At 52.2% G+C, this 27,997-nt stretch overlaps 1 protein-coding gene across 4 annotated transcripts; it reads left to right on the top strand.

Moving 5' to 3' along the window:
• CLK2 (CDC like kinase 2) lies at positions 1-27,532 on the top strand. Of its 4 annotated transcripts, none has more exons than XM_077322494.1 (13): positions 1-172; positions 7,138-7,301; positions 11,173-11,407; positions 15,337-15,409; positions 15,865-15,931; positions 16,942-17,058; positions 17,497-17,663; positions 19,694-19,788; positions 20,013-20,142; positions 22,124-22,206; positions 24,170-24,249; positions 25,363-25,453; positions 26,864-27,532. In XM_077322494.1, the coding sequence occupies exons 2-13, from the start codon at positions 7,138-7,140 to the stop codon at positions 27,044-27,046; spliced, it is 1,485 nt and encodes a 494-aa protein (XP_077178609.1). In that variant the 5' UTR covers positions 1-172; the 3' UTR covers positions 27,047-27,532. The 4 variants fall into 4 exon arrangements, with proteins under 4 accessions (XP_077178609.1, XP_077178601.1, XP_077178590.1 ...); XM_077322486.1 differs by having other exon boundaries at positions 15,337-15,430; positions 20,016-20,142; XM_077322475.1 differs by having other exon boundaries at positions 15,337-15,430.
• The last annotated feature ends 465 nt before the right edge of the window (positions 27,533-27,997 follow it).

Here is a 27,997-nt window from a genome sequence, read left to right as displayed (position 1 = left end):
CGGCGTAACGTGCGCTTGCGTGACAGGACTCGCCCGTCCCCAGAGCAGCTCCGTCCCTCGGTTCGGAAAGCAGGGGGAGAAAGGAAAGGACGCAGGCGGCGGCGGAGGAGGAGGGGCGGTCGTCAAGACGGACTTCCTGTGGGACAAGCGCACCGGGCTGGCGGCCAAGAGGGTGCGAGGGGGGAGGGGGCTGCTTGGTGGGGGAGGGGAAGGGAAGGGGGAGGGGAGGGGAAGGGAAGGGGAGGAGGGGGCTGCATGGTGAGGGAGGGGAGAGGAGGGGGCTGCATGATGGGGAGAGGAGGGGGAGGTGCTGCAGGTGGGGGAGGAGAGGAGGGGGCTGCATGGTGTGATGGGGGAGGGGAGGAGGGGGCTGCATGGTGGGGAGAGGAGGGGGAGGTGCTGCAGGTGGGGGAGGAGAGGAGGGGGCTTCATGGTGGGGGGGGGAGGGGAGGGCCTGCATGGAGGAGAGGGAGTTGCTGCAGGTGGGGGAGGACAGGAGGGGATGCATGGAGGAGGAGGCTGCCTGATGGGAAGAGGAGGGGGTGGTGCTGCAGGTGGGGGAGGAGAGGAGGGGAGAGGCTGCATGGGGGGAGGATGGCTGCTCCGGTCGGTCGTGGTGGCTGAACGTGTGGGGGCAGGGCGGCTCTGCTGGAGGGGGGCATCTTGTTAATTCTAATGGTTGAAGGTGGCCTTAGAATCGTAGAGTTGGAAGGGACCTCCAGAGTCCTCCTGCACAATGCCCACCCACAGTGGCCCGGATTCCATGCCCAGATGATGGGTTGTCATTGGTGGTGGTGGTGGTGGGGATCCAGGCTGGGTTTTGTTGAGGCTCCAAGTCTGTGTCTATTAATGGTGGTGACAGTGCTGTTTGTGGGACAGGATGGCCATGCAGACGTGGGAGCTGGCTCTTTCCTCTTTGTTTATGGGCGTGTGAAGGCTCATAAGGAATAATGGCATTCTCACATTATCAGTATATATATATATACATATATTACACATGTATGAGCACACTGCCCCATTGGAAAGTAACCAGGGCAGATCTGCTGGGCAGGAGGCTGGCGTTTCTTATATTTTTTGTGTTTTGGTAACAGCGTAAGAAGGATTGTTAATGTCATCGTGAAGATACCTACAAGGCCTTTGGTGTTTAGTGGTGAGGCTGATTCTGCCACTCAGGAAGTTGACTCCATGGTAATAGCAGTTGTTGTTTAAAGGGTGGCCGTGTAATTAGAATGGGTAATAATGTCCTGGAGGACTCATGTATGACTATGATGAATGACAAGGGCAGTTTTTCAGGGGAGGCATCTAGCTTTTCTTTTGATACAACTTTATGTTGCTATTTTTTATTAATGCTTCTGGTCCCTGCAACTCTAAAAAGATACTATAGCATTGGAAAAAATGCAGAAAAGGGCAACTGAAACAATTAAGGCAGGTGTAGTCAAACTGCGGCCCTCCAGATGTCCATGGACTACAATTCCCAGGAGCCCCTGCCAGCGAATGCTGGCAGGGGCTCCTGGGAATTGGAGTCCATGGACATCTGGAGGGCCGCAGTTTGACTACCCCTGAATTAAGGGGATGGAACACCTTTTTAATGAAGAAAGGTTAAAGAGGTTCAGTCTCTTTAACTTGGAGATATGATGACTGAAGGGTGTTATGATAAGAGGTGTACAAAATCATGCACAGACTAGAGAAGGTCGAGAAAAAAACTATTTTTCTCACAATGCAAGAACTAATTACTTTTCTCACAATACAAGAACTCGTGGGTGACCTGTGACGATATTGAGCTCAGAACAGATCAAAGGAAGGACTTCTTAACCCAAAGAATCATTAACATGCGGAATTCACTGCTGCAGGAAGTGGTGGCAGGCTACAAGCCTAGACAGTTTCAAGAGGGGGTAAACATATGGAACAATAGGCCATCAGTGGCTATGAGCCACAAGGTATGGTGGGGACAATCTAGCTTGCCACCACTGGTGATGTTCTGTCTTCTTGGTGCTGGGGGGGGGGAGGCTTCTGGAGTTCTGGCCCCACTGGAGGGACCCCCTGATGGCCCCTGGGTTTAGGCCATTGTCCGACACAGTTAGAATGGATAGACCATTGGCCTGATCCAACATGGCTTCTCTTATGATTGGTGTGTGTGAGTTGGGGAATTAGGACAGTTTTGCTAGGCAAAAGAGTGGCTGCACTATTTATTATTATTGATTTTGGATTGATTTTATTTGTAGACTGCCCTTTTCTGGCAACAATCTCAGAGCAATGAACAGCATATTAAAAACCTATGCATACGTGGCCTTGGAAAGACAGTTAAAATCTATTTTTTTAAATTTACAATGTATAAAATGCTCTTAAGAAGTAAAATTTCGAGATTAAGTTTAGGGCCTGTTCTCAGGTGATGGGAGTAGGTGGAGAGGAAGGTTTTGTGGTGGCATTAGTAATGGATAGCACTGTTGAGGGCCAGTTCTGGAGAGGGAGGAATCTGGAAAAATAAAGAAACATGTTGTCTTTAAACCACTCCTATTCTTATTGTGATAGAAAATTGGGGACTAGTGCCCTATTTTGTCAAATGCAGCAATAGGCATTGGCTTTAAAAGCAGGCTTTTCTTTCTCAGGTCACCACTACCATCACCTGATTTCCTATGGAATTGCCTACCGGAACAGTCAGAACTACTGGCTTCCCTTCCAAGTTCTGAGGCCTTGCCTTTGTTTGAAAGTCCCTTCCAACTCTATGGTTCTATGTTGGCCTTTCCCCTGGCATGCCTTTTAAAATAGTGCATCCAAGGCAGTGGCGCTGAGAATCACTACCAGCGTCCCAAGTTAGTGAAGTATTTATTAAAGAGAAAATGTTCACAAGCATGCTTTCAGCACAGCACCAGAGTGAGCAAGGGATTCAGAAGAAATGGGTAAGCAGCAATTCCTCTGACCCTTGCTCTGTACATGCCTTATATAGGATAGGCTCCCTTAGCTTAGGAAGTTACAGATCTCGACCATGAAGCTTCCTTTAGGTCAGCACATGGTTAAGGGCTGTCTCCTCTCGACCAGGGTTCTTCAATCCCCGGTCAGCGGCCCGGTACCAGGCCGTTAAGGCCATGGTACCGGGCTGCCAGCGGCCGTGCCTGCCTTCCCCCCCCCGCAGCGAGAGGGGGGGGAAGAGGCAGGCGCGGCCGCTGGCACGCCAGCAACGCAAATGACTCCGCGAATGCGTGTTTGCCCCCCTGCTGGCGAAAACGTGCATGTGCGGCTGTTCTGCGCATGCGCGTTAGCGCCACCTGGTGGCGAAAACGCGCATGTGCAGCAACTGCGCATGCACGTTTACGTGCAGCTGCTGTGGCCGGGCCGCCGGCTCTCTCCCACCCTCGGAGGCGGTCCCCGACTACAAGAAGGTTGGGGACTGCTGCTCTAGACCTCTGTTAAGAGTTCTGCCTGCTCTGATGGCAAAAAACAGCTTTTCCTCCTTGTTTCCAGGAGTTTTGTCATCTCTTTACCTCACCTCCTAACCAGAGAAGCTTTTCCTGGAGATTCTTCAGGAATTCCTTCCTGAAGTCTCTCTAGTATTTAACACCTCAAAATCTCTATTCCCTGCTTGGGGTGGATGGGGGTGGGGTCTTGACCATCCCATTGTCTAAACCAGGGGCTCGTGGGAATTGTAATCCAGGAACATCTGAAGAGCCACAATTTGGCCAGATCTATTAGCATTTGTATGAAGGTGGGCTGAGGTGCATCTGAAAAGCAATTGAACTGATTTCCTGCCTGCTTGCCTGTTTTCTTGCCCAGAGGTGGGGGAAAAGAAAGGAAAAAAAGAAAAGAGAAAAGAAAAGAGAACACAGAGTGAAGGTTTTGTCCATTTCAAACCCCCAAAGGAACAATGCATGTATTCCCAGCCATCATGGCTGATTGTTAAACCTGAGCATCAGCTGGCAGGGAGCAGCAGAGGAAAGCTCTGTGCCTTTGTACCCTGCTTCCACGAACAGCTGGCTGGCTGCTGTTGGAAGCAAGGCCGCTGGACTTCCTGAACTTTCCGTTTAATCCAGCCAGCTGTTAGTTACCTTCCAAGCAGCAAAGTGTGAAGGTCAGCAAATACAACTGTAGCTACTTGTACTTGAAGGAAAAATGAGGCTGTGGAGTGATATAGTCTAGAACAGGGGTAGTCAACCTGTGGTCCTCCAGATGCTCATGGACTACAATTCCCACGAGCCCCTGCCAGCAAATGCTGGCAGGGACTCATGGGAAATGTAGTCCATGAGCATCTGGAGGACCACAGGTTGACTACCCCTGGTCTAGAACAGTCTTGCCAGATTGTGGAAGCAAAGGTGGGGTGGTACTTGGGATGGGAGACCATCGAGGAAGGCCCTTTACATACACATTGGAGGGAAGAGAGGCAGCTGCTGTATCGGTTGTGTAGGTCAGCGCACAACATTCCTTGGTGTTCTTGCAAGCTGCCGTGTGCAAAACAATCATCAACGGCGAGGCCAGGAGGGTGTGAAGTGCGTTTGATGTTTCTGGCCCAGTGGCCGTTTCCAGTATCATAGCGGTGTTGTGTTAAATCAAAGGGTGTGGAAGAGAAAGCTGTGCTTCCGGTTGAGTCCAAAACAAACAGGCTCAAGCTTGTGGCCCTGGAAAGAACAACAGGATTGTGGTGGTACCAGCATGATTTTGTCAGATGCATGGAATGCTGCTCGTGGTGTGTTTGTGTATTCATGGGGAGCGAAATGGCCAGCAGTGGCACCAAAAGGCCATGGAATTCAAGAGGGTTCCTCCTGTGAATTATTGTACAAAGCTCAATCCAATCCCATGCTCTTTGTCCCACCAGAGGTGCACAAGAGGTCCCACCACAACCCCAGTAGCTTCTCCCATGGTTGCCCCCTAAGCACCAAGTTTAGCGAGCATCCCTGCTCTGTATCCACTCTAGACCTCGTGGTTTATAGCCAAGGACAGATCTCTGCTCCGTACGTTTCTCCACCCCCCTCTTGGAGCTGTCTGTGCTTGTAGCTGCCACCGCTTTCTGTGGCAGGGAATTCTATGTGTTAATGACCCTTCGGCTGAAGAAGTCCTTTCTTTTATCTCTTCTAGTACTTGGATGGGTGACTTCCAGTGGAGCCCAGGGGTGAGCCACCTCTGAGCATCTCAGGTCTTGAAAGCTCTGTGAAGGTCATGATATGTTGGCTGCCACTTGATGGCCAAAGCTGGGGGGCGGGGAGTGAGAACTGGCTGTTCCTGAGCACTCTGTCAGTTGGGCCAAACCCAGCAGCATGCAAAGCTTCTCCCACAACACCCCCCCCCACCACTTTAATTGCAGTCCTCTCTGGGCAGCGTAGATTGGCCTGCTGCCTTGTTTTCACGTCTGCCTCTAAAAGCTGCCCTTTTCATTTCGTAACAGTTTGGCACTTTGCTTTATTTCTATTTCTTTTTCTTTATCGATCCTTAAAAAACAACAACAACCTCACCCAAAAACACAAACTGAGATTGTAGGCTCTGGTGTTTTAGCATTAAATGGTTTAGCAAGAAGAAAAGCTGTTTTTTTTTTATTCAATGCTTTTCACTTCCCAGAGGAACCCCAGAGTGGTTTACAAGCACCCTTCCCTGGAACAAGTGCCCTGTGAGGAAGGTGAGGGAGCTCTCAGAGAACTGCTCTGCAAGAACAGCTCTCAGAATTGTGACTGGCCCAAGATCACCCAGCTAGTTGCATGGGGAGGAGAGGTGGGGAATCAAACCCGGTCCTGCAGATTAGAGGTCACCACTCTTAACCTGGCTCTCAAAGAGATAAGCCTGAGAGAGCTCTGAGAGAACTGTGACTGGCCCAAGGTCACCTTGCTGGTGGAGGAGGAGTGGGGGCAGGGAAATCCCAGTTCTCCCAATTAGAGGCCACCAGTCTGAATCTCTAAACGACACTGGCTCTCAAATCTTTCCGGATGATGTTAAAAGCAGTAACAATTCAGCATCATTTTTTTTTAAGCTTCATTGCACCCTAGCCTGCCTTTGCATTGAGACCCGGGGACATGCTGGGGCATCACCCACCCAAATACTGACCTGGATCGACCCTGCTTTGCTTCCAAAATCTGATGCGACTGGGTTCTAACGTCCCAGCAATACTTATCGTACTGGACAATTGTAGAGTACTATATCTTTTACAGTATTTAGTATACATGCCATCTAAAACCGCTGTAAAAGGGCTGGCGCCGAAGCGCGTTCCCTTGAGTCCATTAGGTAGCTTTGTCATCATTACATTGGAACTGGGCAGCAGCCAGGAGAGAGATTTTAACTTTAAAGGGGATTTAACTTAAAAAGGGATGAGAGAGATTCACAGAGGATAAATATGTCAATGACTACTAGCCATGGTGACTGAGGGGAGCCTCCACATTCAGAGGCACTAATATTCTGAATCCCAGAGCCAGGAGGAAACGTTGGAGGAAGGCCTTGGCCTCTGTGTCTTGTTATTGGCTCTTCAGAAGAGCTGGTTGGCCCCTGTGTGAGGCAGGATGCTGGACTGGATGGACCCTCCCTGGTCTCACTCAGCAGGGCTCTCCTGATGTTCTTATGAGGGGAAGGCCTTGGCCTCCCTGCCCTGTTGCTGGCCCTGCAGAGGGACTGGCTGGCCCCTGTGTGAGGCAGGAGGCTGGACCCTCCCTGGTCTGACCCAGCAGGGCTCTCCTGTGTCCTTATGAGGGGAAGGCCTCAGCCTACATGCCTTATTGTTAGCCCTACAGAAGAACTGGTTGGCCACTGTGAGGCAAGATACTGGACTAGATGGACCACTGGCCAGACCCAGCAAGCCTCTTCTTCTGTTCTCATGTGGAGTTGACCTCTCTGCCCTGGTGTTGGCCCTCCAGAAGAACTATTTGGGACCACTATGTGAGACAGGATGTCTGATCCAGCAGGGCTCTTCTGATGTTCTTTGTGGGGCATCGCTAGATGGCCACGTGTTAAGACCCCTGACTTTTCCTTTTCAAAGTCCGTGTTTGCCATTCACGATTGACCACCGAACCGGAAAAGGTTGCACAACCGTGAATCCGCTCCAGCGGAGAGGGCAGTCGGGAAATTCAAGGAAATACACAAAATAAATAAAAATGATTCAAAATGAGGTCTCCTACTGACACGGAGCTGACGCCCGATACCCTCGTAACCTGGCCTTGGATCTCTCCCCAGATGCCTCACTCCAGACGGTGCCGCTCTTCGGAACGCAGCAGCCGGGGCAGCTATCACGAACGTTACAGGAGCCGGAAGCACAAGAGGCGGCGGAGCTGTTCGCGGTCGAGCAGCAGCGACCAGCAGCAACGCAGGGAAGACAGCTACCCTATCCGATCCCGGAGGTAAACGGGAGGCCAGTTGAGAGGAAGCTGAGCTGAGCCAGTTTGGTGTAGCGGTTAGGAGTGCGGACGTCTAATCTGGCATGCCGGGTTCGATTCTGCGCTCCCCCACATGCAACCAGCTGGGTGACCTTGGGCTCGCCACAGTGCTGATAAAGCTGTTCTGACCAAGCAGAAATATCAGGGCTCTCTCAGCTTCACCCACCCCACAGGGTGTCTGTTGTGGGGAGAGGAATAGGAAGGCGACTGTAAGCCGCTTTGAGCCTCCTTCGGGTAGGGAAAAGTGGCATATAAGAACCAACTCTTCTTCTTCTTCTTCACTTGGGATCACGAGAAGAGCTTAATTTGGGGGATCAGCTTTTGCGTGCGTGCACACTTCGTCAGAAGTTTTGAAACAGACTTCCTCAGGCCTTACGCAGGGGTCGAGAGAGGAGGGAGTAGTTACTAGTTAGAGTCAGGACGTATAAGGAACTGAGCCGTAAGTACAGCTAAGATTGAATGAACGCAGTCAATAAGACCTGTGAATGGCAGCAAACTAGCATGCAAACACAACAAACAGATGTGAGAACTAAGTTTGAGCCCAGATAGGTTTGTGTCCTGCATAGTGCAGGGGGTTGGACTAGATAACCCAGGAGGTCCCTTCCAGCTCTGATTCTATGATTCTATGATTCAGTGGCAGCTTTAAGACCAACAAAGTTCGTTCATTCATTCATTCATTCATTCATTCATTCATTCATTCATTCATTCAAGCTTGCATGCCGCCCCCTCCAAAAGGTCTCAGGGCGGCTCACGTCAATAGGGCTAAAAACCAGGACAAATTTAAAATTCAAAATAGGTTTAAAACCAGTTTGAAAATTTATCTCTAATGACCATAGCCTGGCAATTAAATTGCGGCCAGGTCTAAAGTTTAGAATGACGGGGGTTTCGGTTGTTGGGAGGGGGGATATTAGATGTTGATGGTGGTCCTTGGCCTCAACCAAATGCCTGGTGGAAAAGAGCTGTCTTGCGTGCCCCCAGGAAACCGTGAGGCCTTGCACCTCAGACAGCAGCTCATTCTCCCAGGCTGGAGCCAGGGCTCTGGTTGAAGCCAGGCTCGAAGTCTGGGGATCATCGGCAATTTGTTCTAAGCTGAACGAAGAGCTGATTGGCTTAGCTTGTGTAGTTGCAGCTGCGTTGAGACCCATTTCCTTAAGCGTTACCTGCGGATGTGGGGTTAGTTACCAGGAAGGGCTAATTAGAGTCAAGATGCATAAGTACAGCTAAGATTGGAGCAATGCAGTCGATAAGACCCGTTCTGTCTACCTGTATGGAAGGCTTGTAGGAACCCATTTCAGTATACCTGTAAGAAGTGGGCACGCAAACGAAAGCGTATGCCCAGAGTCCAATTTAGTTGGTCTTCACGGTGCCACTGGACTCAAACTTTGTTCTGTTGCTTCAGACTGACATGGCCACCCACTGGAGATTTCTCTCTGATGCAAACGACTGTGAACTTCTTCTGTGCTTGTGAAAAGGAAAATAGACATTGCTAGAGCTCCTTGGGGCGAGGACAAAATCCAGGTTTCAGGGAACCCCGGGAGTGATGTCAGCCAGCCCTGCCACACTCCCTGGAAGTGCCACGTCACCGGAAGTGACATCACCCACTCCCTCCCACTAGATGTGACCTGGCCACTCTCACTGCCACATCACAGGAAGTGATGTCACCAGGCGTCTCCCCCACCCCCCCTGCATGGCCAGAATTTCCAAAGTAAAACCATTAATAACCTAAAAGCACAAAAACAGCAGGAGTGATGGGTAGTTTTTAGAGGAACATATGGTATCCATCAAGAATACCATTATTGAACAGCTAGAAACTAACAGCACAGTTTTAGAAAGGAATGCCTTTCTAAGACCAGTGAAAATTAAAAGGGTGTAATTTAGTAATTTTGGCCACCTTATGAGAAAGGAAGGACTCCCTGGAGAAGAGCCTAATGCTGGGAGCGATTGAGGGCAAAAGAAGAAGGGGACGACAGAGAATGAGGTGGCTGGATGGAGTCACTGAAGCAGTCGGTGCAAACTTAAATGGACTCTGGGGAATGGTAGAGGACAGGAAGGCCTGGAGGATCATTGTCCATGGGGTTGCGATGGGTCGGACATGACTTTGCACCTGAGAACAACAATTTAGTAATTAAAGCTAAAAAACAGCAGTGCCAGGTCATCCATCAGGCATTTGGTTGAAACTGCAGGGGTGGACAAACTGCAGCTCTCCATATGTCCATGGACTACAATTCCCATGAGCCCCTGCCAGCATGCGTCTAGAGAGCTGCAGTTTGGCCACCACTGGTCTGTGGGCTCCCACTATTTAAACACCTGTCCCAAGACTGAGATCAGGGTGGGATCTGTGGAGTTTGGTTGGGGTTATATAGTGTGAGATGAAATGGGCTTGTTTTCAATATGTTTCACTGGAGACTTGAAAACCACCACAACCAGCTGTCCCGAGAGCAGCAGTTAAGAAGTGTAATAAATAAATACATAAGTTTAGAAAGTTGAGAAATAATTCCATTGCATGCAACCCAGAGTTAAAGGCACACAAAAATAAATAAAAGCTAACTTGACTACTGTTTCCAGATGTGCCTCTCCTGATTTACAAGCAACCAAGCAAGCCTCAACACCAAACGGTTCTTTGTGCAGCTGTCTTGTCCGTAGATGTGAGGCACATGAAATCCCAGCCAGCTTCTAAATTCTCTTACCCAGGCCCAAATATAACCCTGAAGGTTGTCCCCTGAGACCAGTCCTATTTGGAAAAAGCCAGATTCTTACATCAGCCACTCACATAATCGCCTCCCTCCCATCTCAAGGTCACAGATTCTGCCCATCAACAATTAGCAAAGATAGGGAGCGACCTTGGGAAGCTCAAGAACCAGACACAAGAGAGATGCCGCTTTGACTCCTGCATCTTAAGTCCTCCAGAGGGGAGGAGGGGGAATAAGCTCTGCTTTGCTTCAAATCAGGTTCCCTGCGCCTGGAAAGTATGACCACATGAAACTGCCTTAGACTGACTCAGACTCTTGACCCAACGCTAGCAGTCTGGTCTCCTCAGACTGTCTCTGCCTGCTCCTTTAGCTGGAGGCTTAATAAATGCAACCTGGGACCTTCCGCACACAAAGCAAATGCTCTGCTGCTGAGCCATGGGCTTGCCCAAAAGGAGATGCTGGGGATTGAACCTGGGACCTTCTGCAGGCCAAGCAGATGTTCTGCCACTGAGCCGTGCTCATGCAGTGGTTGTGTGCGGCTTCTAAGTATGAGAGAACGAAGAGAGCTGCTGGCATTCCAGGGTAGCCAGCTGGGTGTTGGTTGGACGGGTCAAGCAATAACCACTAAAACATGTTCCGGATGAACTATATAATTCTATTCCCCGTTTTCAATTTTTTTCTTCTTCAGTGGTATTATTTCAAAAATGAAGTGCCTCTAATTCTTCCAGCTGTTCCATATACAATGTCCTGACAGGCTCAGACCTCCTGGGAAGTTTCCTGACAGCTCACAGGCTTCGAAAACCCACTGAAGAAGAAAGAAATTGAAAACGGGGAATAGAATTATATAGTTTCTACCCAGTGCCTGCCTTGGTGGCTATTTGGTTCATACTATATATTATATGGAAGAATGAACATTTCCCCATAAGGGAGTCTCAAGTTGTGAACATTTAAAAGAATCACAAAATATGAATAAGGAGGATTAAGGTCAGCCAATTAGCTGGAGTATTTTCTCATTTTGTGAACCGGCAATCCGACCAGCCGCCATTTCACCATTTGAGGCTGAGCCGGGACCAGCCCCACTCTGAGCCCTAAGGCCGTCTCCCCTGCCCCCCAACCAAATCGACTGCTTCTCCCCACCCACCCAGCTTTGACGGCCACTCATCTGACCGGCGGCCCTACGACCGGCGGTACTGCGACGGCTACCGGCGAGACGTCTACAGCCGAGAGCGCGGCGAGGCATACTACGAGGCCGAGTACCACCAGCCCTCCGAGTACCAGCGCTCCCGGGACAGGGGCTGCAGCTACCGCAGCTGCAAGAGCAGCCGGAGGAAGCGCCGGCGGAGACGCCGCCGCAGCCGCTCCTTCAGCCACTCTTCATCGGTGAGTATCCACCGGGCTCCCCCTTCCCTCCCGCCCCGCCACACACAATGTGCTTGGTAGGTAGCACACCCTGTTGAGCGTGGCGGTGGTGGTGGTGGTGGGCGGAACTACATGTTCTGTGCGTCGGGATCCCCAGGGCGGTCCTGGGGCCGGATCTTGCTCTAGAAACGCCTGAGCTGCTTCTCTTAGGGGCAGACGTCTGTGTTAGGGGTCTTGAGACTGCTCCGTCCCCAGAGGTTGGTTGGCAGGGACTTGCTTCTTGTTACTGCTGTTTCTGGGGTGCTTGTGCCTTGTGTGTGTGTGTGTGTGTGTGTATGGAATTAGGTTTACATGCTGCAGAAGAAATCCCAAGTTGGCATCTGGTTCTTAGTTAAGGCCAAGTAATCCACATTGCAATTGAAAGTTCAAGAAAGCCGCGTAACTAAATAAAGGTAGAGCAGTCTTAGCCAGTAACACAGAGCCGAATTCAGGGAAAAGGAAGGCTTCGTACGAAAGACAGCGAGAGATCTCTGCCCAGCAAAGTGACGTGAAAAATCTAACCTCTCCGGAAGGCCTGGGCAGACAAAGCATAAACTAAAGACACTAAAGCCATCTCCTTTGTTTTTATTTGTTTCGTTTTTGCTGTCGGCTCACAGCCGACTTGTCGCGAGGCCGTGAGGTTTTCAAAGGCAAGAGACATTCAGAGGGGGTTTGCCCATTGCCTGCCAATGCATCACGACTCTTGGCTTCTTTGACAGTCCCCCTTCCGAATACTGGCCAGGGTCAACTCGGAGATCTGCTGAGATCAAGCTCTCCGAGTCAGGGCCTCTCTCTTTGTCGGGGCCAATGAAAAACAAAACGGCAAGAACCAATCAGTGTAAAGTTCGGCTTAGATCCTTCATCAGAATGGATGTTAAAAGGAGGGGAGGGGAGACAGATATTTCAGGTCAGGATGCTAAAGGGTCTTGCCTACAACGTGGGCAGAACTTGCACCAGTCTTGACTTAGGTGGGCTAGAAATACCGAGGAGCACCTTTCCGCAAGAGGAGGAGTGAAAGGCGACCGCCAACCTGTAATCAGTCAAAAGCGTCTCTAGGACTTCTCAGGCCCTTTGTGAGGCTAAGAGCAGAGGAGAGAAGAGCAGTTGAGAAATGTAATTAATAACTGTAGTCTTTACCTTAATAGGAAGAAGAGCTAGTTATTTGTCTCCACTTTTTTCTACCGCAAGGAGTCACCGAGCAGCTTACAAACACCTTTCCTCTCCTGACAACAGACACCCTGCGGTGTAGGTGGGGCTGAGAGAACTCTAAGCAAACTGCTTTCCAAGAACAGCTCTGAAAGAATGGTGACTAGCCCAGGGTCACCCAGCTAGCTGCATGCAGAGGAGCGGGGAATCAAACGTGGTTCTCCAGAGTAGAGATGGCCGCTCTTAGCCACTCCATCGAGTTGGCTCTCAGGAAACCTTAGGGAATGTGTTAAGTTAGTGGTCCCCCTCCCCTGAATTGCATGCCCGTAAGAGGAAGTCATGTGACAGGAAGGGGAGGAGTCAGAATGACTTCTCACCAGCAATGGGAGTGAGCCGAGATAACTGTTTCTCCCTCTGCTTGAATGCTAGAACTCGGTGGCTTTGAATGAAGCTGATAGGTATTTATATGCTTCTTCACACTGTGAGTGATAAAAATCGGGAATTCACTTCCAGAGGGTGCGGTGATGGCCACAGGCAGAGACAACTTTAAAAGGGGACGGGATAGATTCACAGAGGGTTGGTCTATCGCCGGTGTGACTTGCGTCCAGGTGAGGTGTTACGGACTAGGGCCACTCTCTCATAAGAGGCAGGATTGAGACATTCATAATGGGAAAGAGTTGCATTATTAAATCCAAAGGGGTACATCTGGAAGTATCATGATAGAAGTCCTCAGCTAAGAACAACTAGCTTGGCCAGCCCTTTCCCCACCAAAACCCCATTTTCCCACCATTAGCTGTTCCCACGGCAGAAGGGCTTTTGTCTTCAAGTGAAATCTACAATTTTACACCTAGTGGCCAAAAGGCAGCCAGATCTACCTGCTAGAGTCACGACATGCAGAGTGAGACATCAGCTTCCCGGAAAAAGACCATAGTATGTGTGTGAATGCACAGAGGGGGGAAGGGGGGGGACGGACAAGAGTTGTTGAACCTGATGGTTCCTAGGACTTTGGTTCGCTTGTTGGCTGACCCCATGGCATGTAGTAAGGGACTGCATGACACTAGGACTGTGATCTGGGGACCAAGAGAGGTGCGGGCAGGAAACGTCATGCAGGGTCCAGGAGGGGAACCAGAGTGAGGGACAAACACCGGAGGGATCCTCTCTGCCACTTCAGGGGAAGGCCTCAGCCTTCCAGAGGAATTGGTTGGCCGCTGTGCGAGACAGGATGTTTGACTGGATGGACTGGTCTGACCCAGCAGGGCTCTCCTGTGTTCTTATGAGGGAAAGGCCTCAGCCTCCCTGCCCTGTTGCTGGCCCTGCAGAGGGACTGGCTGGCCCCTGGGTGAGGCAGGAGGCTGGACTGGAGGGACCCTCCCTGGTCTGACCCAGCAGGGCTCTCCTGTGCTCTTATGAGGGGAAGGCCTCAGCCTCCCTGCCCTGCTGCTGGCCCTCTTGAGGATCTGGCTGGCCCCTGTGTGAGGCTGGATGCTCGACTAGATGGTCACCTGGTCTGATCCAGCAAGGTTCTTTCCACCTTCTTAGTGTCAGCAACAGTAGTTTTACTCCATTTTCCATCTGTGCCTAGGATAATATTCTTCCCCATAAATTGTTGCTTGTTGTAATTCTGTTTTTCCACTTAACCTCCTTCCAAAATTAAAATAGCAAAGCAGCTTCACCCTTATTCTGCTCCCCAACCCCCACCCCAAATGTTTATGATCACAGAAGAAGAAATAATCTGCCCTTGTAGGAGACCCTTTCTGGAATTTCCAGTTCACATGCATGCCTCCTGACGGGAGGGATGCATGGCCAGAACAGTTGACTCTTCCAGAGGTGCCTCGGGCAGTTTTATCACACAAGGTGGCCTCCGCTGCATTCTAGTTGCCGCCAGGGTAGACGTGCTACAGAATCAACGCACCTGTGCTCCCAGTAGGAAGTGTGGGAGAAGATGACCCAGAAGCAGGGAATCATGCAGAGGCCTAACGGGCCTCCTCCTCTGTTGACATTTGCTTAGTTATCGTGGAAAGCTTCCAAGTTTACAGATTGGAAAAATACTGATGTTATGTGTTGTGGGTAGAATTTATTAAAGGTATCGGGTTTGCCAAGGGCAGACTGTGTTTCTTTCCTTGGTGGTGACCCTTCTCTGAGCAGGCAGGGGGGCAGTCTGCTCATATCACATCACCCTGAGACTCCAGTTGTTCTGGTGGGGCAGGGAAGTGGCCGTGGATTGTATTCTCTTGGAGAGGCTCTTCCTCTTCAGAAGTCCAGGATAGCGACCCCCAACTTCCACGTGGCCTCTCGTCTCCAAGATTCGGGGGCTGTGGGCTCTGCCCCCTCCCGGACTCGTTAGCACCCAGCCCCGTTCTTACCTCTCAGCTTGGGATGGGTCTGTTTGCAAGAAGACCTCTCAGTGTCACCCCCCCCTTCTTCTCTTCATAGATATATATTTTTTTACAAAAAAACAACAACAAATTATTTTCCTGAGCTAGTGTGTGTGTTATCTTGACTTTATTTTTCCCCCCTTGCAATATCCCTTATCGTTTTTATACATATGTGCGCCTCTGTGCCGTATGAATTGGCCTGGGAATCGTCCCGTCCCTCCTCCTCCTATTCCACCACGGGCCCACCTACCTGCCACTTGCCACGGGTGACGCTTGGCCGCGCCGCTCTGAAAACCATCCCCGATTGGCCCGGTGAATGAATGAATGAATGAAAACCAAAACCTCCCACCCCCGCAACCTCCGCGTCTGCGTTTTATGGGGGCCCCGCAGCGGAGTCAGCAGAGCAGCCGGAGGGCCAAGAGCGTGGAAGACGACGACGAAGGCCACCTCGTCTATCGCATCGGTGACTGGCTCCAAGAGAGATGTACAGCCAAATCGTAACATAATCTAGCCTCTAGTTAAGCTCCCCCCACCGCAAGTCGCACACTTGTTCTGTTAGCTGTTTTGTTTTTGTTTGTTTTTTTTAATCCCGCCCCTTGCCTGTTCCTTTCATTTCTCTTTGCAGTGTCAGTTTGTTTGTTTCAAGAGGCTTTTCTTCTTTTCTTTTCTTTCTTTCTTTGTCCTCTAAAGATTCCCTCCCTCCCTTCCTCCTTCCTCCTCTTTGTCGTGATCCAAACGGCCAGGGATTGTAATGAGATGTTGCCAGTCTCCGGGGCGGGTGCTCAGGGCTGGTCCGGGAAGGAAGGTTTTGCAGTGGTGTGTCAGGCGCCGTGTCTGGAGGATGTCTTCGCTCACGCCCTCCTTTCCCCTCTCTCTCTCTTTCTCTCTCTCTCTTTCTGTGTTTCTCTCTCTCCCTAGACGAGATCATCAGCACCCTCGGAGAGGGCACCTTTGGCAGAGTGGTGCAGTGCATCGATCACCGCAGGTAGGCGCACCGTCGAGGTTTTCTTTCCTAGCCGCAAAAGAACCCAGCGTGCAGAAAAGCAAAGGGATCTTGTTGGGCGCTATGCAGAAAAGCTGAGGGGGATGTTCCGCCTGGAGGAGGCTGAGAGGGGACAGGATGGCTCTTTTGAAGGACCTGAAAGGTTGTCACTTAGAGGAGGGCAGGGAAAGGTTCCTGTTGGCAGCAGAGGAGGGGACCCAAAGGGAATGAGTTTGAACTATGTATAGAGCAGTACCTGCCAAATATCTCAGGAAAATTCTTCACTGTCCAAATAGTTCAGCAGTGGAATGCGCTCACTGCCCCCTCACTGGCAGTCTTCAAGCAGCTGCTGGACAGATCCATATCAAGGATGTTTTAAGGGTTGTACTTGATGGACCCCATTCAACTCAATGGTTCTAGGAAAGCATATACCCAGAATTAACCTTTGTTGGTCTTAAAAGTGCCACTGGTCTCCCAACATTATTCGACTGCTTCAGACCACCACAGCTTCAGACCTACACGGCTTTATACTGAGTCAGACCCTTGATCCTTTTAGATCAGCGTCATCTACCCAGGCTGGCAGCGGCTCTTTAGGCTGTCCGGCCTACCTCGCAGCTGTGTCGAAAGCAATAAAAGTGGGGGTAATACATAGTGTAATACAGATTGTGGACAAGACTTTTGAGCCATAATAACGGGGCCAAGTGATATAGGCCAGGGGTAGTCAATCTGTGGTCCTCCAGATGTTCATGGACTACAATTCCCATGAGCCCCTGCCAGCAAATGCTGGCAGGGGCTCAAGGGAATTGTAGTCCATGAACATCTGGAGGACCACAGGTTGACTACCCCTGGTATAGGCCACTCTTCCCCAGGATATCCACCACACCACAGCCCGGTGAATTAGCTTAGGCCGATCAGCACACGATTGCCCAGTGAGCGGATGTGGTCTTGGTGCTCCGGCCGCCATCCGGCGCCAACTCCCACGTCTGAGTTTGCATCTTTTGCTCCCTCCCCAGGGGCAACACCCGCGTGGCTTTAAAAATAATAAAGAATGTGGAAAAGTACAAAGAAGCCGCTCGGCTGGAGATCAACGTGCTGGAGAAGATCAACGAGAAGGACCCGGAGAACAAGAAGTGAGCGCTGGGATGGGGGCGTGTGTGTGTGTGTGTGTGTGTGTGTGTGGGGAGATGGGTCAGGACCACCTGCACACAGCTTCCTCTGTGTCCTCCTCTCTGGCCAGGAGGAGACTCGCACCCGGCTTCCTCTGTGTCCGCTCTAACCAGCCTGTGCCTCTTTGGTGTAGTGGTTAGGAGCCAGTTTGGTGTAGTTCTTAGGAGTGCAGACTTCTAATCTGGCATGCCAGGTTCAATTCTGTGCTCCCCCACATGCAGCCAGCTGGGTGACCTTGGGCTCGCTATATCAGGGCTCTTTCGGTCTCACCTACCTCACAGGGTGTCTGTTGTGGGGAGAGGAAAGGGAAGGCAATTGGAAGCCACTTTGAGACTCCTTCGGGTAGAGAAAAGCGGCATATAAGAACCAACTCATCTTTTTCTTCTTCTTCTTCTTTCCAGCTTGTGCGTGCAGATGTACGACTGGTTCGACTACCACGGGCACATGTGCCTGTCCTTCGAGCTCCTGGGCCTCAGCACCTTCGACTTCCTGAAGGATAACAACTACCTGCCTTACCCCATCCACCAGATCCGGCACATGGCCTACCAAGTGTGCCAGGCAGTGAAATGTGAGTGCCAGGAAAAAGGGTGGGGTGGGGGTGAGCAGAGAGTGGAACTGGCTGATGAATTGGATGATAAATACAGTTATTTGGAAAAAAACTTGGGAGCTTTTTCCATGTTCCTGTGGAACTGAAGAATGTGTATAGCCTGCCTATAGCTGAGTGGCAGTGGGCATGTGCCTGCTGTGTAAGCAGTCCCAAGCAAAATCTGGGTTAAGTCCACCCTTAGAGAAATGGATCCACATGTTTCAGTGCAAAATGTTGCCAGTAGTTGTCCTGTTGGTCAGTCAAGTAATTTTCTTTTTTCTTTTTTGCACTAGTATAGACAGTACTGGGCCAGATAAGTTGCTAGCCTTGTTCAGGATATGACAACTTCACATGTTCAACTGAGGCCAGGTAGAAATCAGAAGAGCCCTGTTGGATCACACCAGTGGTCCATCCAGTCCAGCCTCCTGCCTCACCCAGGGGCCAGCCAGTCCCGCTGCAGGGCCAGCAACAGGGCAGGGAGGCCAAGGCCTTCCCCTCATAAGGACACAGGAGAGCCCTGCTGGGTCAGACCAGGGATGGTCCCTCCAGTCCAGCCTCCTGCCTCACACAGGGGCCAGCCAGTCCCTCTGCAGGGCCAGCCACAGGGCAGGGAGGCCGAGGCCTTCCCCTCATAAGGACACAGGAGAGCCCTGCAGAGTCAGACCAGGGAGGGTCCCTCCAGTCCAGCCTCCTGCCTCACCCAGGGGCCAGCCAGTCCCTCTGCAGGGCCAGCAACAGGGCAGGGAGGCCGAGGCCTTCCCCTCATAAGGACACAGGAGAGCCCTGCTGGGTCAGACCAGGGAGGGTCCCTCCAGTCCAGCCTCCTGCCTCACCCAGGGGCCAGCCAGTCCCTCTGCAGGGCCAGCCACAGGGCAGGGAGGCCGAGGCCTTCCCCTCATAAGGACACAGGAGAGCCCTGCTGGGTCAGACCAGGGAGGGTCCCTCCAGTCCAGCCTCCTGCCTCTCACAGGGGCCGGCCAGTCCCTCTGCAGGGCCAGCAACAGGGCAGGGAGGCCGAGGCCTTCCCCTCATAAGGACACAGGAGAGCCCTGCTGGGTCAGACCAGGGAGGGTCCCTCCAGTCCAGCCTCCTGCCTCTCACAGGGGCCGGCCAGTCCCTCTGCAGGGCCAGCAACAGGGCAGGGAGGCCGAGGCCTTCCCCTCATAAGGGCACAGGAGAGCCCTGCTGGATCAGACCAGGGAGGGTCCCTCCAGTCCAGCCTCCTGCCTCATCCAGTGGCCAGCCAGTCCCTCTGCAGGGCCAGCAACAGGGCAGGGAGGCCGAGGCCTTCCCCTCATAAGGAAACAGGAGAGCCCTGCTGGGTCAGACCAGGGAGGGTCCCTCCAGTCCAGCCTCCTGCCTCACACAGGGGCCAGCCAGTCCCTCTGCAGGGCCAGCAACAGGGCAGGGAGGCCGAGGCCTTCCCCTCACAAGGACACAGGAGAGCCCTGCTGGGTCAGACCAGGGAGGGTCCCTCCAGTCCAGCCTCCTGCCTCACACAGGGGCCAGCCAGTCCCTCTGCAGGGCCAGCCACAGGGCAGGGAGGCCGAGGCCTTCCCCTCATAAGGACACAGGAGAGCCCTGCTGGGTCAGACCAGGGAGGGTCCCTCCAGTCCAGCCTCCTGCCTCACACAGGGGCCAGCCAGTCCCTCTGCGGGGCCAGCAACAGGGCAGGGAGGCTGAGGCCTTCTGCTGATGTTGCCTCCTGACCCTGGGATTGAGAGGCTGACTGCTTCTGAATGTGGAGGTTTCCTTGACTCCCACTGACTAGTGACCTGCCCCTCCCTGATTCTGTGCAGTCCCCTTTAAAGTTGCCTGTGGCCATCTCTTGGGCCATTGGACGCCTGCCTTGAGATTTGCACTGTGTTGCTCTGCCAAGGGACCTGTGGCAGATAAAGGCTCAGAATCTCCGGTGGGCGAGAGAGAGAGAGAGAGAGCGTTGCCTTCCGGGGGTATCTTCTCGGGCTCAACTCCGGTTTTGAAAACGGTGGGTTTCTCTCCTTTCCCCGCAGTCCTGCACGAAAACAAGCTCACGCATACGGACCTCAAGCCCGAGAACATCCTCTTTGTCAACTCGGATTACGAGATGACCTACAACCTGGAAAAGGTGGGTCTGCTCGACTATCTGGGGGAATGGCGCCTGCCTTTGAAACGGGAGTGGGGGGAGCTGATCGCTCCGTCAGAATTCGGGTGCCTCGACGCACCTCTGCCCCTGGCCAAGCGGGCATTTTGGTGCGACCTTGGCGGGTGAGGCTGCCGCGGCCGCTCTTCCCCCGGCCCTGCTAACCACCTCTCTCCTCTGTCTTGCCGCACGCCCACCCTCCCCACAAGAAGCGAGACGAGCGGAGCGTGAAGAACACGGCCGTCCGGGTGGTCGATTTCGGCAGCGCCACCTTTGACCACGAGCACCACAGCACGATCGTCTCCACGCGGCACTATCGGGCCCCGGAGGTGATTCTAGGTGGGGATCCTGCCTCTTCCCTGCAGCTCCGCCCAGTCCCTGGTCGCCCTGGCTTAAAAAAGGAACACGCGTCTCGGGGTTCAGGGCAGGGGAAGAGCTGGCTGCTTCAGGTGCTTGGCGGTAGCCTGGAAGGGCCTTTGCCAGGGAAGATCTGGGAAAGGTGTGGCCTGTCACATAGAAGAAGAAGAAGAAGGAGAGTTGGTTCTTCTATGCCGCTTTTCCCTACCCGAAGAGGCTTACAGCTTTCCTCTCCCCACAACAGACACCCTGTGAGGTGGGTGAGGCTGAGAGAGCCCTGATATCACTGCCCAGTCAGAACAGCTTTATCAGTGCCGTGGTGAGCCCAAGGTCACCCAGCTGGCTGCATGTGGGGGAGCGCAGAATCAAACCTGGCATGCCAGATTAGAAGTCCACACTCCTAACCACTACACCAAACTGACTCTAACACCAAACTGACTCTCAATAGCTAGTATGTCACTGAGATGTCCTTCTCAAGGGTTCCTTATGGGGGCTCACTCAGTGGGAGACTGCCTGCTTTGGACTGAATGGGCCATTGGCCTGATTCAACATGTCTTCTCTTCTGATGTGCTGTGATGCTCTGTCTTCTTGCTGCTTGGAGTGGTGGTGTCAGTCGTGGGAGAGATTCTGGAGTTCTGGCTCTGCTGGCGGACCTCCTGACAGCACCTGGGTTTTGGCCACTGTGAGACACGGTGTTGGATTGGATGACCCTTGGCTTCTCTTATGGCTTCTCTTATGTTCTTAAGTCTGGGGCAGGGATGCTCTGTGTTCTTTGTGCTTGGGGGGAGGAGCACTGTGGGACGGCTTCTGGAGCTCTGGCCCCTCTGATGAACCTCCTGATGGCACCTGGGAATTGGCCACTGTGTGACACAGAGGGTTGATGGGCCACTGGCCTGGTCCACCATGGCTTCTCTTATGTTCTTGGTGCGCGGGGGAGGGGGCAATGGTGGGAGGGCTTCTGGAGATCTGGCCCTGTTGGTGGACTTCCTGATGCCACCTGGGGTTTGCCCGCTGTGTGATGCAGAGTGTTGGCCTAGTTGGGCTGCTGGGTGACCTTGGGCTCGCCACAGCACTGATAAAGCTGTTCTGACTGAGCAGTAATCTCAGGGCTCTCTCAGCCTTCCCTCCCTCACAGGGTGTCTGTTGTGGGGAGAGGAAAGGGAAGGCGATTGGAAGCTACTTTGAGACTCCCTTGGGTAGAGATAAGCGGCATATAAGAACCAACTCTTCTTCTTCTTCAGTAATATCAGGGCTCTCTCAGCCTCCCCTCCCTCACAGGGTGTCTGTTGTGGGGAGAGGAAAGGGAAGGCGATTGGAAGCTACTTTGAGACTCCCTTGGGTAGAGATAAGCGGCATATAAGAACCAACTCTTCTTCTTCAGTAATATCAGGGCTCTCTCATCCTCCCCTCCCTCACAGGGTGTCTGTTGTGGGGAGAGGAAATGGAATGCGAATGTAAGCTGCTTTGAGACTCTTTCGGGCAGAAAAAAGCAGCATATAAGAACCAACTCTTCTTCTTCCCCTCTTCCTCCTTCTCCTTGCCCGGGTTTTGTCTACTGTGTGACACAAAGTTGGACTAGATGGGCCACTGGCCTGATCCAACATGGCTTCTCTTATGTCCTGATGTTCTCTTTCATCTCCCGGTAAGAGTGGCAGCAAACATTGGTTTCTTTTGAAACTAGGGAGGAGCGCACACTTGCCTTTGCATGAACAAGGTCCCTACAATAGACCTGATTAATTTTTTTACACAGCTCGGTTAAGGACCTTGGAGAGCCACTGCCAGTTAGAATAGAGAGCACTGAGCTAGACAGTGCAGGTGAGCAGTACAATAAGATACCTTCCAGGAGCATTGCAATAAACCTTGCAGAATTGGGGGGAGGGGGTGCGATTCCCCAGCGTGTTGACCAACCAAGACCCCTGCCTCTCACAAGACCACTGAAGTTTTTCTTCTCTCTGTGTTGCAGAGCTCGGCTGGGCACAGCCGTGTGACGTCTGGAGCATCGGCTGTATCATCTTCGAGTATTACATGGGGTTCACTTTGTTCCAGGTGAGTCCTGCTTCTCAGGGTGCTTCGGGGGAAGCGGAATCACTCTTCTGCATTGGAAGGCCCTGAGGGGTTGGGGCCGGGCGGTCGCTTTTGGCCAAGTGGGCTGGGCAGGCCGGAAGGGGCTATCAAAGGTCAGCAGGGCTGGTGGGTCGAGGTGCGAGAGGGAGAAGCCAATTGTATGGTCGAGAGCAGGCAAAGAAGGAAAGCAGAGGAAGGAAGCAGAAGATCATGAACTGGTCTGAAATTGTCAGCTAAAGTGGGACCTGAGCTCAGGCTTTCTCAATAGGGGTTTTGTGAAATCCTGGGGGTTCTTGATGGCCCTGGAAGAATTTCCTGAATGGGTGGGAGTTAGTTAATTATTTTTTAAAAAATTTAATTGTTAAACATTTATTGGGTGAAATGACCATATTTGGTCATGTTGACCCATCTGCCCCTCCCAAAATGGCCAATGATGGATCTGGAGGACATGGGAAGGGGAGGGGCCCCATGTGGGCGTGTCTACAGCTCTGCTTCCCAACCATATTCTGCACGATCTTGCCCAAAGAAAATTTCAGGGGCTTCTCAATGATAAAAAAAAGTTGAGAAAGATTGCTATAACCGAATGAGTCTTGGAACAGGACCACAGGTGACTTTTTGGGAAAGTTACATTGGAGAGTTGGCGGGAGGGAATGCTGGAATATCCAAAAGGCAAAGGGAACAGCAGGGATGTATTTTTATGGGTCTCCTTCCTTGCATACTCAGGGAATTGCTGATCGCCACTGTGGGATGGCAGGTGAATTTCCTTCAGGCCAGGCTGGATTCTGGAGATTTTTGGTGGGGGGGGGGGAGGATGAAATTGGGGTCACCGTGGGTAAGCAGGTAGTTGTGAGTTCTAGCATTCTGCAGGGGGCTGGACTAGATAACCCTGGCCCTGCTTCTTGCTGGGATTCTTTCAAGTATGGAGAAACAAGGCCGCGGCCGATGTTGCAAAATAGGTACAGTTATTTTGTTACTCAGTTAAAAAACAACAACACAACCCACTAAAAAGAATGCCCAACGTGTCTCGCCCATAAAAGGCTCCTTCAGGAGAATCAACAGGGGCTTCCGAGACAGAGCTGTTCTGCTAGGCCAGCCTTTCTCAACGTCTTTACCATCAAGAAACCCCCGAAACATTCTTCAGGCTTGAAGTGGGGCGATCGTGCAGAATATGGTTGGGAAGCAGAGCTGTGGACACGCCCACCTGGGGCCCCTCCCCTTCCAGGCCCCTCATTGGCCAGTTTGGGAGGGGAGGGTGGGCCGACACGATATGCTCAGATCACTCGATAAATGTTTAACAAATTTAAAATATATATGCAAAATGAATTAACTTCAGGAAACCCAGGGGTGCCAAGAAATCCCAGAGTTTCACAAAACCCTGGTTGAGAAAGCCTGGGTTAGGCTGGGGGTGTGTGACTGGACCAAGGTCGCTTAGTGAGTTCCTGTAGCAGAGCAGGGATTTCGAACCTGCTCTGCTAAAACCTGGTCTTGCACTCTTAACCAGCAGTGCTGCCTCTAAGCCAGGGGTAGTCAACCTGTGGTCCTCCAGATGTCCATGGACTACAATTCCCATGAGCCCTTGCCAGCGAACGCTGGCAGGGGCTCATGGGAATTGTAGTCCATGGATATCTGGAGGACCACAGGTTGACTACCCCTGCTCTAAGCTACGCGTGTGAAAAGCTGCTCATTCACACAGGAGGCCCCGCCCAACCCCTCCCGGATTCACACATTGGCTTGTACTGTCCATGGCCTATTTCAAGATCCCTCCTCTGCTCAGGATGTGAGCTGCTCTGCTCAGCAAGGGGGGAAATAACAAGAGGGAGCATTGCTAACCAGGACACCAAACGGTCTCACCTTTGGAGGTGGCATTAGTGGGGTACCAGAAGGGGGGGGATTTCTTTTGTTCCCCCTGTGTTGAAAAGAAATGTCTCCTCCCCCTGTCTTTCAGACCCACGACAACCGCGAGCATCTGGCCATGATGGAGCGAATCTTAGGACCGATCCCGTCCCGCATGACGCGGAAGACCAGGTGAAGGGACTCTGTGGGGAGATTTTGGTGCTGAGGATACTTGAAGAAGAAGAGTTGGTTCTTTTATGCTGCTTTTCTCTAACCGAAGGAGTCTCAAAGCGGCTTACAGTCGCCTTCCCTTTCCTCTCCCCACAACAGACACCCTGTGAGGTGGGTGAGGCTGAGAGAGCCCTGATATCACTGTTCGGTCAGAACAGCTTTATCAGTGCTGTGGCCAGCTCAAGGTCACCCAGCTGGCTGCATGTGGGGGAGCGGGGAATCAAACCTGGCTTGCCAGACTAGAACTCCTCACTCTTAACCACTACACCAAGCTGGCTCTCTGGAGGAGCAGGAGAGAAGGGATGGGAGGGAGGCCCGGACGTTTTTGGAAGTGTAATTTCCTGGCTCGCCTCAACCAATAAGCCTGGCAGAAGAGAAGAGCTCGATATTGCAGGCCCTGCAGGACTTAGTACATCCGGCTAGGTCCCTGATGTCCCTGGGGAGCTCATTCCACCAGCCAGGAGCCAGGGCAGAGAAAAGCGGCATGTACGAACCAACTCTTCTTCTTCTTCTTGCCTTCTGACACCTTCTTCAATGAATTTCACCCCTGGAACGAATTGTTGATGCTGATAATTCTGATGATTTTTAATAGTTTTAATTGTAATTTTAATATGCATATATTTTACTACTGAACTTTTATTGTGCCTAGTGAATGCTTGTGGTTCACTGCCATGAGATGGGAGACCTACAAGGGCGGTATCGAAATCGAAGGGAGAGAGGAAGGGGAGGAAGGAGGCAGGGATGGAGGGAAGGGGAGAGTGACCAAGGAATCTCCAACATGAAAGGCCTCTGCCCAAGACCCTGGAAGAGCCACTGCCAGTCCAAGCTGACAAGACTTCAAGCCTGTGTGCTTGCTTGTCTCCTTTCACGGTCCAAAATATGTCCGACCTTCTTTTATATGGGAGATGCACCAAATATTCACCCTCGTGGAGAAAACAAGTGCGTCCAGGCTGTTGTGAGAATGCAGACACACACACACAGCCCACGCGCACGTGTTCTTTGCGTTCGGTAGGGAAACCCTCAGCTGCTTCGTGGTTTTCACCATTCTCCCTCGTTGTGTCTGGTTCCCATCAGGAAGCAGAAGTACTTCTACCACGGCCGGCTGGACTGGGACGAAAACACCTCAGCTGGGCGCTACGTACGGGAAAACTGTAAGCCCCTCCGGGTAAGGCTCAAAGTCTGTCATCTGTTTGGTGAAAGCAGAACAACATAGGGATGGGTCTGGGTGGGGGACGCTTTGGGGGCTGGCTTGGTCCCTCTAGAGCAGTGGTTCTCAACCTCCCTAATACCGCGACCCTTTAATACAGTTCCTAATCTTGTGGTGACCCCCAATCATGAAATTATGCAAGGGTTCTTTCACAGAAATTAAACCAAAACTGACCAATGGCATGAAGATCCATTGGTCATGATTGTATATAAATTGGCTTTTTTTCCAGGTCTTCTCAGTTCAGTTCGGCCTCTTGTCCCACCATGCCGATCTTGCTCTTTTCCGATGCTCCAGACAGACGAACGCTTTACCTCGATCTGCCCCACAAGTCTGTTGTGTGGATGGCGCCCCCCCCCCCCGACCAAGCTGTTTGCCCTGCAGTGACCCTTGTGAAAGGGGACCTCATTTGACCCCCAAAGGGGTCCCGACCCCCAGGTTGAGAACCACTGCCCTAGAGGCTGGTCACAGTGGTGGGTGGAATATGCCACCAAATTGCAGATGGTTTACGGTGACCCTGTAGGATCTTGCAAGGCCAGAGAAGTTCAGGGCGTGGTTATACTTCACTTTCTATAACTGGCCCTCACAACACTCCTCCCCATGCTGCCGGCTGGGTGACCTTGGGCTAGTTACAGTTCTCTGAGTGCTGTTCTTGCAGCGCAGTTCATATAGAGCTCTCCCCGCCCCACCTATCTCACGGGTTAATTTTTGCAGGGAGAGGAAGGGGAAAGGTGTTTATAAGCCGCTTTGGGTAGTGAAAAGCACGGGGTGTAACAAAGTCTCTTCTATTTTACCTCTGGAGAAATCAGGGGGGAGTTCAGGTCCCATCCCTCCCCAATGATTCTGCATTCAGTGGGCAGGAATCTTAGAATCATAGAATCACAGAGTTGGAAGGGGCCACACAGGCCATCTAGTCCAACCTCCTGCTCAACGCAGGATCATAGAATCATAGAATCATAGAGTTGGAAGGGGCCATACAGGCCATCTAGTCCAACCCCCTGCTCAACGCAGGATCATAGAATCATAGAGTTGGAAGTGGCCATACAGGCCATCTAGTCCAACCTCCTGCTCAACGCAGGATCATAGAATCATAGAATCATAGAGTTGGAAGGGGCCATACAGGCCATCTAGTCCAACCCCCTGCTCAACGCAGGATCATAGAATCATAGAATCATAGAGTTGGAAGGGGCCATACAGGCCATCTAGTCCAACCTCCTGCTCAACGCAGGATCATAGAATCATAGAATCATAGAGTTGGAAGGGGCCATACAGGCCATCTAGTCCAACCCCCTGCTCAACGCAGGATCAGCCCAAAGCATCCTAAAGCTCAGCTCCAGGGGATCCCCTTCTTGACCCTACCTGTCTCCACAGAGGTACCTGGCGTCCGAGACAGAGGAGCACCATCAGCTCTTCGACCTCATCGAGGGCATGTTGGAATACGAGCCGGCCAAGCGGCTCACGTTGGCCGAAGCCCTGAAGCACCCGTTCTTCCACCCCCTCAAGCTCCAGCCGCTCCCCAAAGCCTGGGACGCCAGTCGGGACATCAGCCGGTGACCAGCCCGGACACGGCCGCCTCGGCTTCTTCCGCCCCCCCCCCCTCATTTCCCCGGACGTTTGGCCCCTGTGGAGGCCCCTGCGACTTTACAATCGTGCATCTGGGTGCTCTTTTAAAAAAACAAAGTTATTACGGAAGAGCTCCCGGCGGGACTTTGCCCCGGGTCCCCTTTTGTAAACTTCATGGAAAGCTTGTTAATATGTGAGATAGCATGGGTACGTGGGTAACATGCGGCGGATTCCGTGGGATCCCGATCCCCCCCCCCCCGTATCCTGTAAATACAAAGTTCTCCGTCTCATCCGCTCGCCCCCCAATTCTGCTGTACAGACCCCCTAACTCTTTCAAGCCACCCCCCACCCCTTCCATCCTGTGTAAGTTATAAGGCTCCGAGGAATTATTTTTGGATAATAGCCCATTCTGGTGGCAGAGTTTTATACTGAGTTTTTGTACAGCCTTTGTGAGAAATAAACTATGACATGAACTAATGCCAAAGACGGCTGTTCCCGAGGACTCCCTTCGTCTTGATTTCCCGATCCATCTTTGCAGTGAACGGGGTGTGGGGGGGGTTGCCCTGGGAAGCATCCGATGCCCTGAGTGAAGACGGCCCTCCAAGCACAGCGCTGCCTTCTAAAGAGAGCCAGTTTGGTGTCGTGGTTAGGAGTGCGGACTTCTAATCTGGTATGACGGGTTCGATTCTGCACTCCCCCACATGAAGCCAGCTGGGTGACCTTGGGCTCCCCAGGGACATCAGGGACCTAGCCGGATGTACTAAGTCCTGCAGGGCCTGCAAGATCGAGCTCTTCTCTTCTGCCAGGCTTATTGGTTGAGGCGAGCCAGGAAATTACACTTCCAAAAACGTCCGGGCCTCCCTCCCATCCCTTCTCTCCTGCTCCTCCAGAGAGCCAGCTTGGTGTAGTGGTTAAGAGTGAGGAGTTCTAGTCTGGCAAGCC

This window comes from Paroedura picta, chromosome 1 (genome assembly GCF_049243985.1).
Source record: "Paroedura picta isolate Pp20150507F chromosome 1, Ppicta_v3.0, whole genome shotgun sequence".
NCBI lineage: Eukaryota > Metazoa > Chordata > Lepidosauria > Squamata > Gekkonidae > Paroedura > Paroedura picta.
The sequence above is the reverse complement of the archived record's forward strand: the minus strand, read 5'-3'. Positions and strand labels throughout refer to the sequence as shown.

Coding starts and splice junctions, on each gene's coding strand:
- CLK2 (XM_077322475.1), top strand. CDS start 7,138: ATGCCTCACTCCAGACGGTGCCGCTCTTCGGAACGCAGCAGCCGGGGC. Junction 17,664..19,693: donor AGTGTGCCAGGCAGTGAAAT/GTGAGTGCCAGG, acceptor CTTTCCCCGCAG/TCCTGCACGAAAACAAGCTC. Junction 19,789..20,012: donor TGACCTACAACCTGGAAAAG/GTGGGTCTGCTC, acceptor CCTCCCCACAAG/AAGCGAGACGAGCGGAGCGT.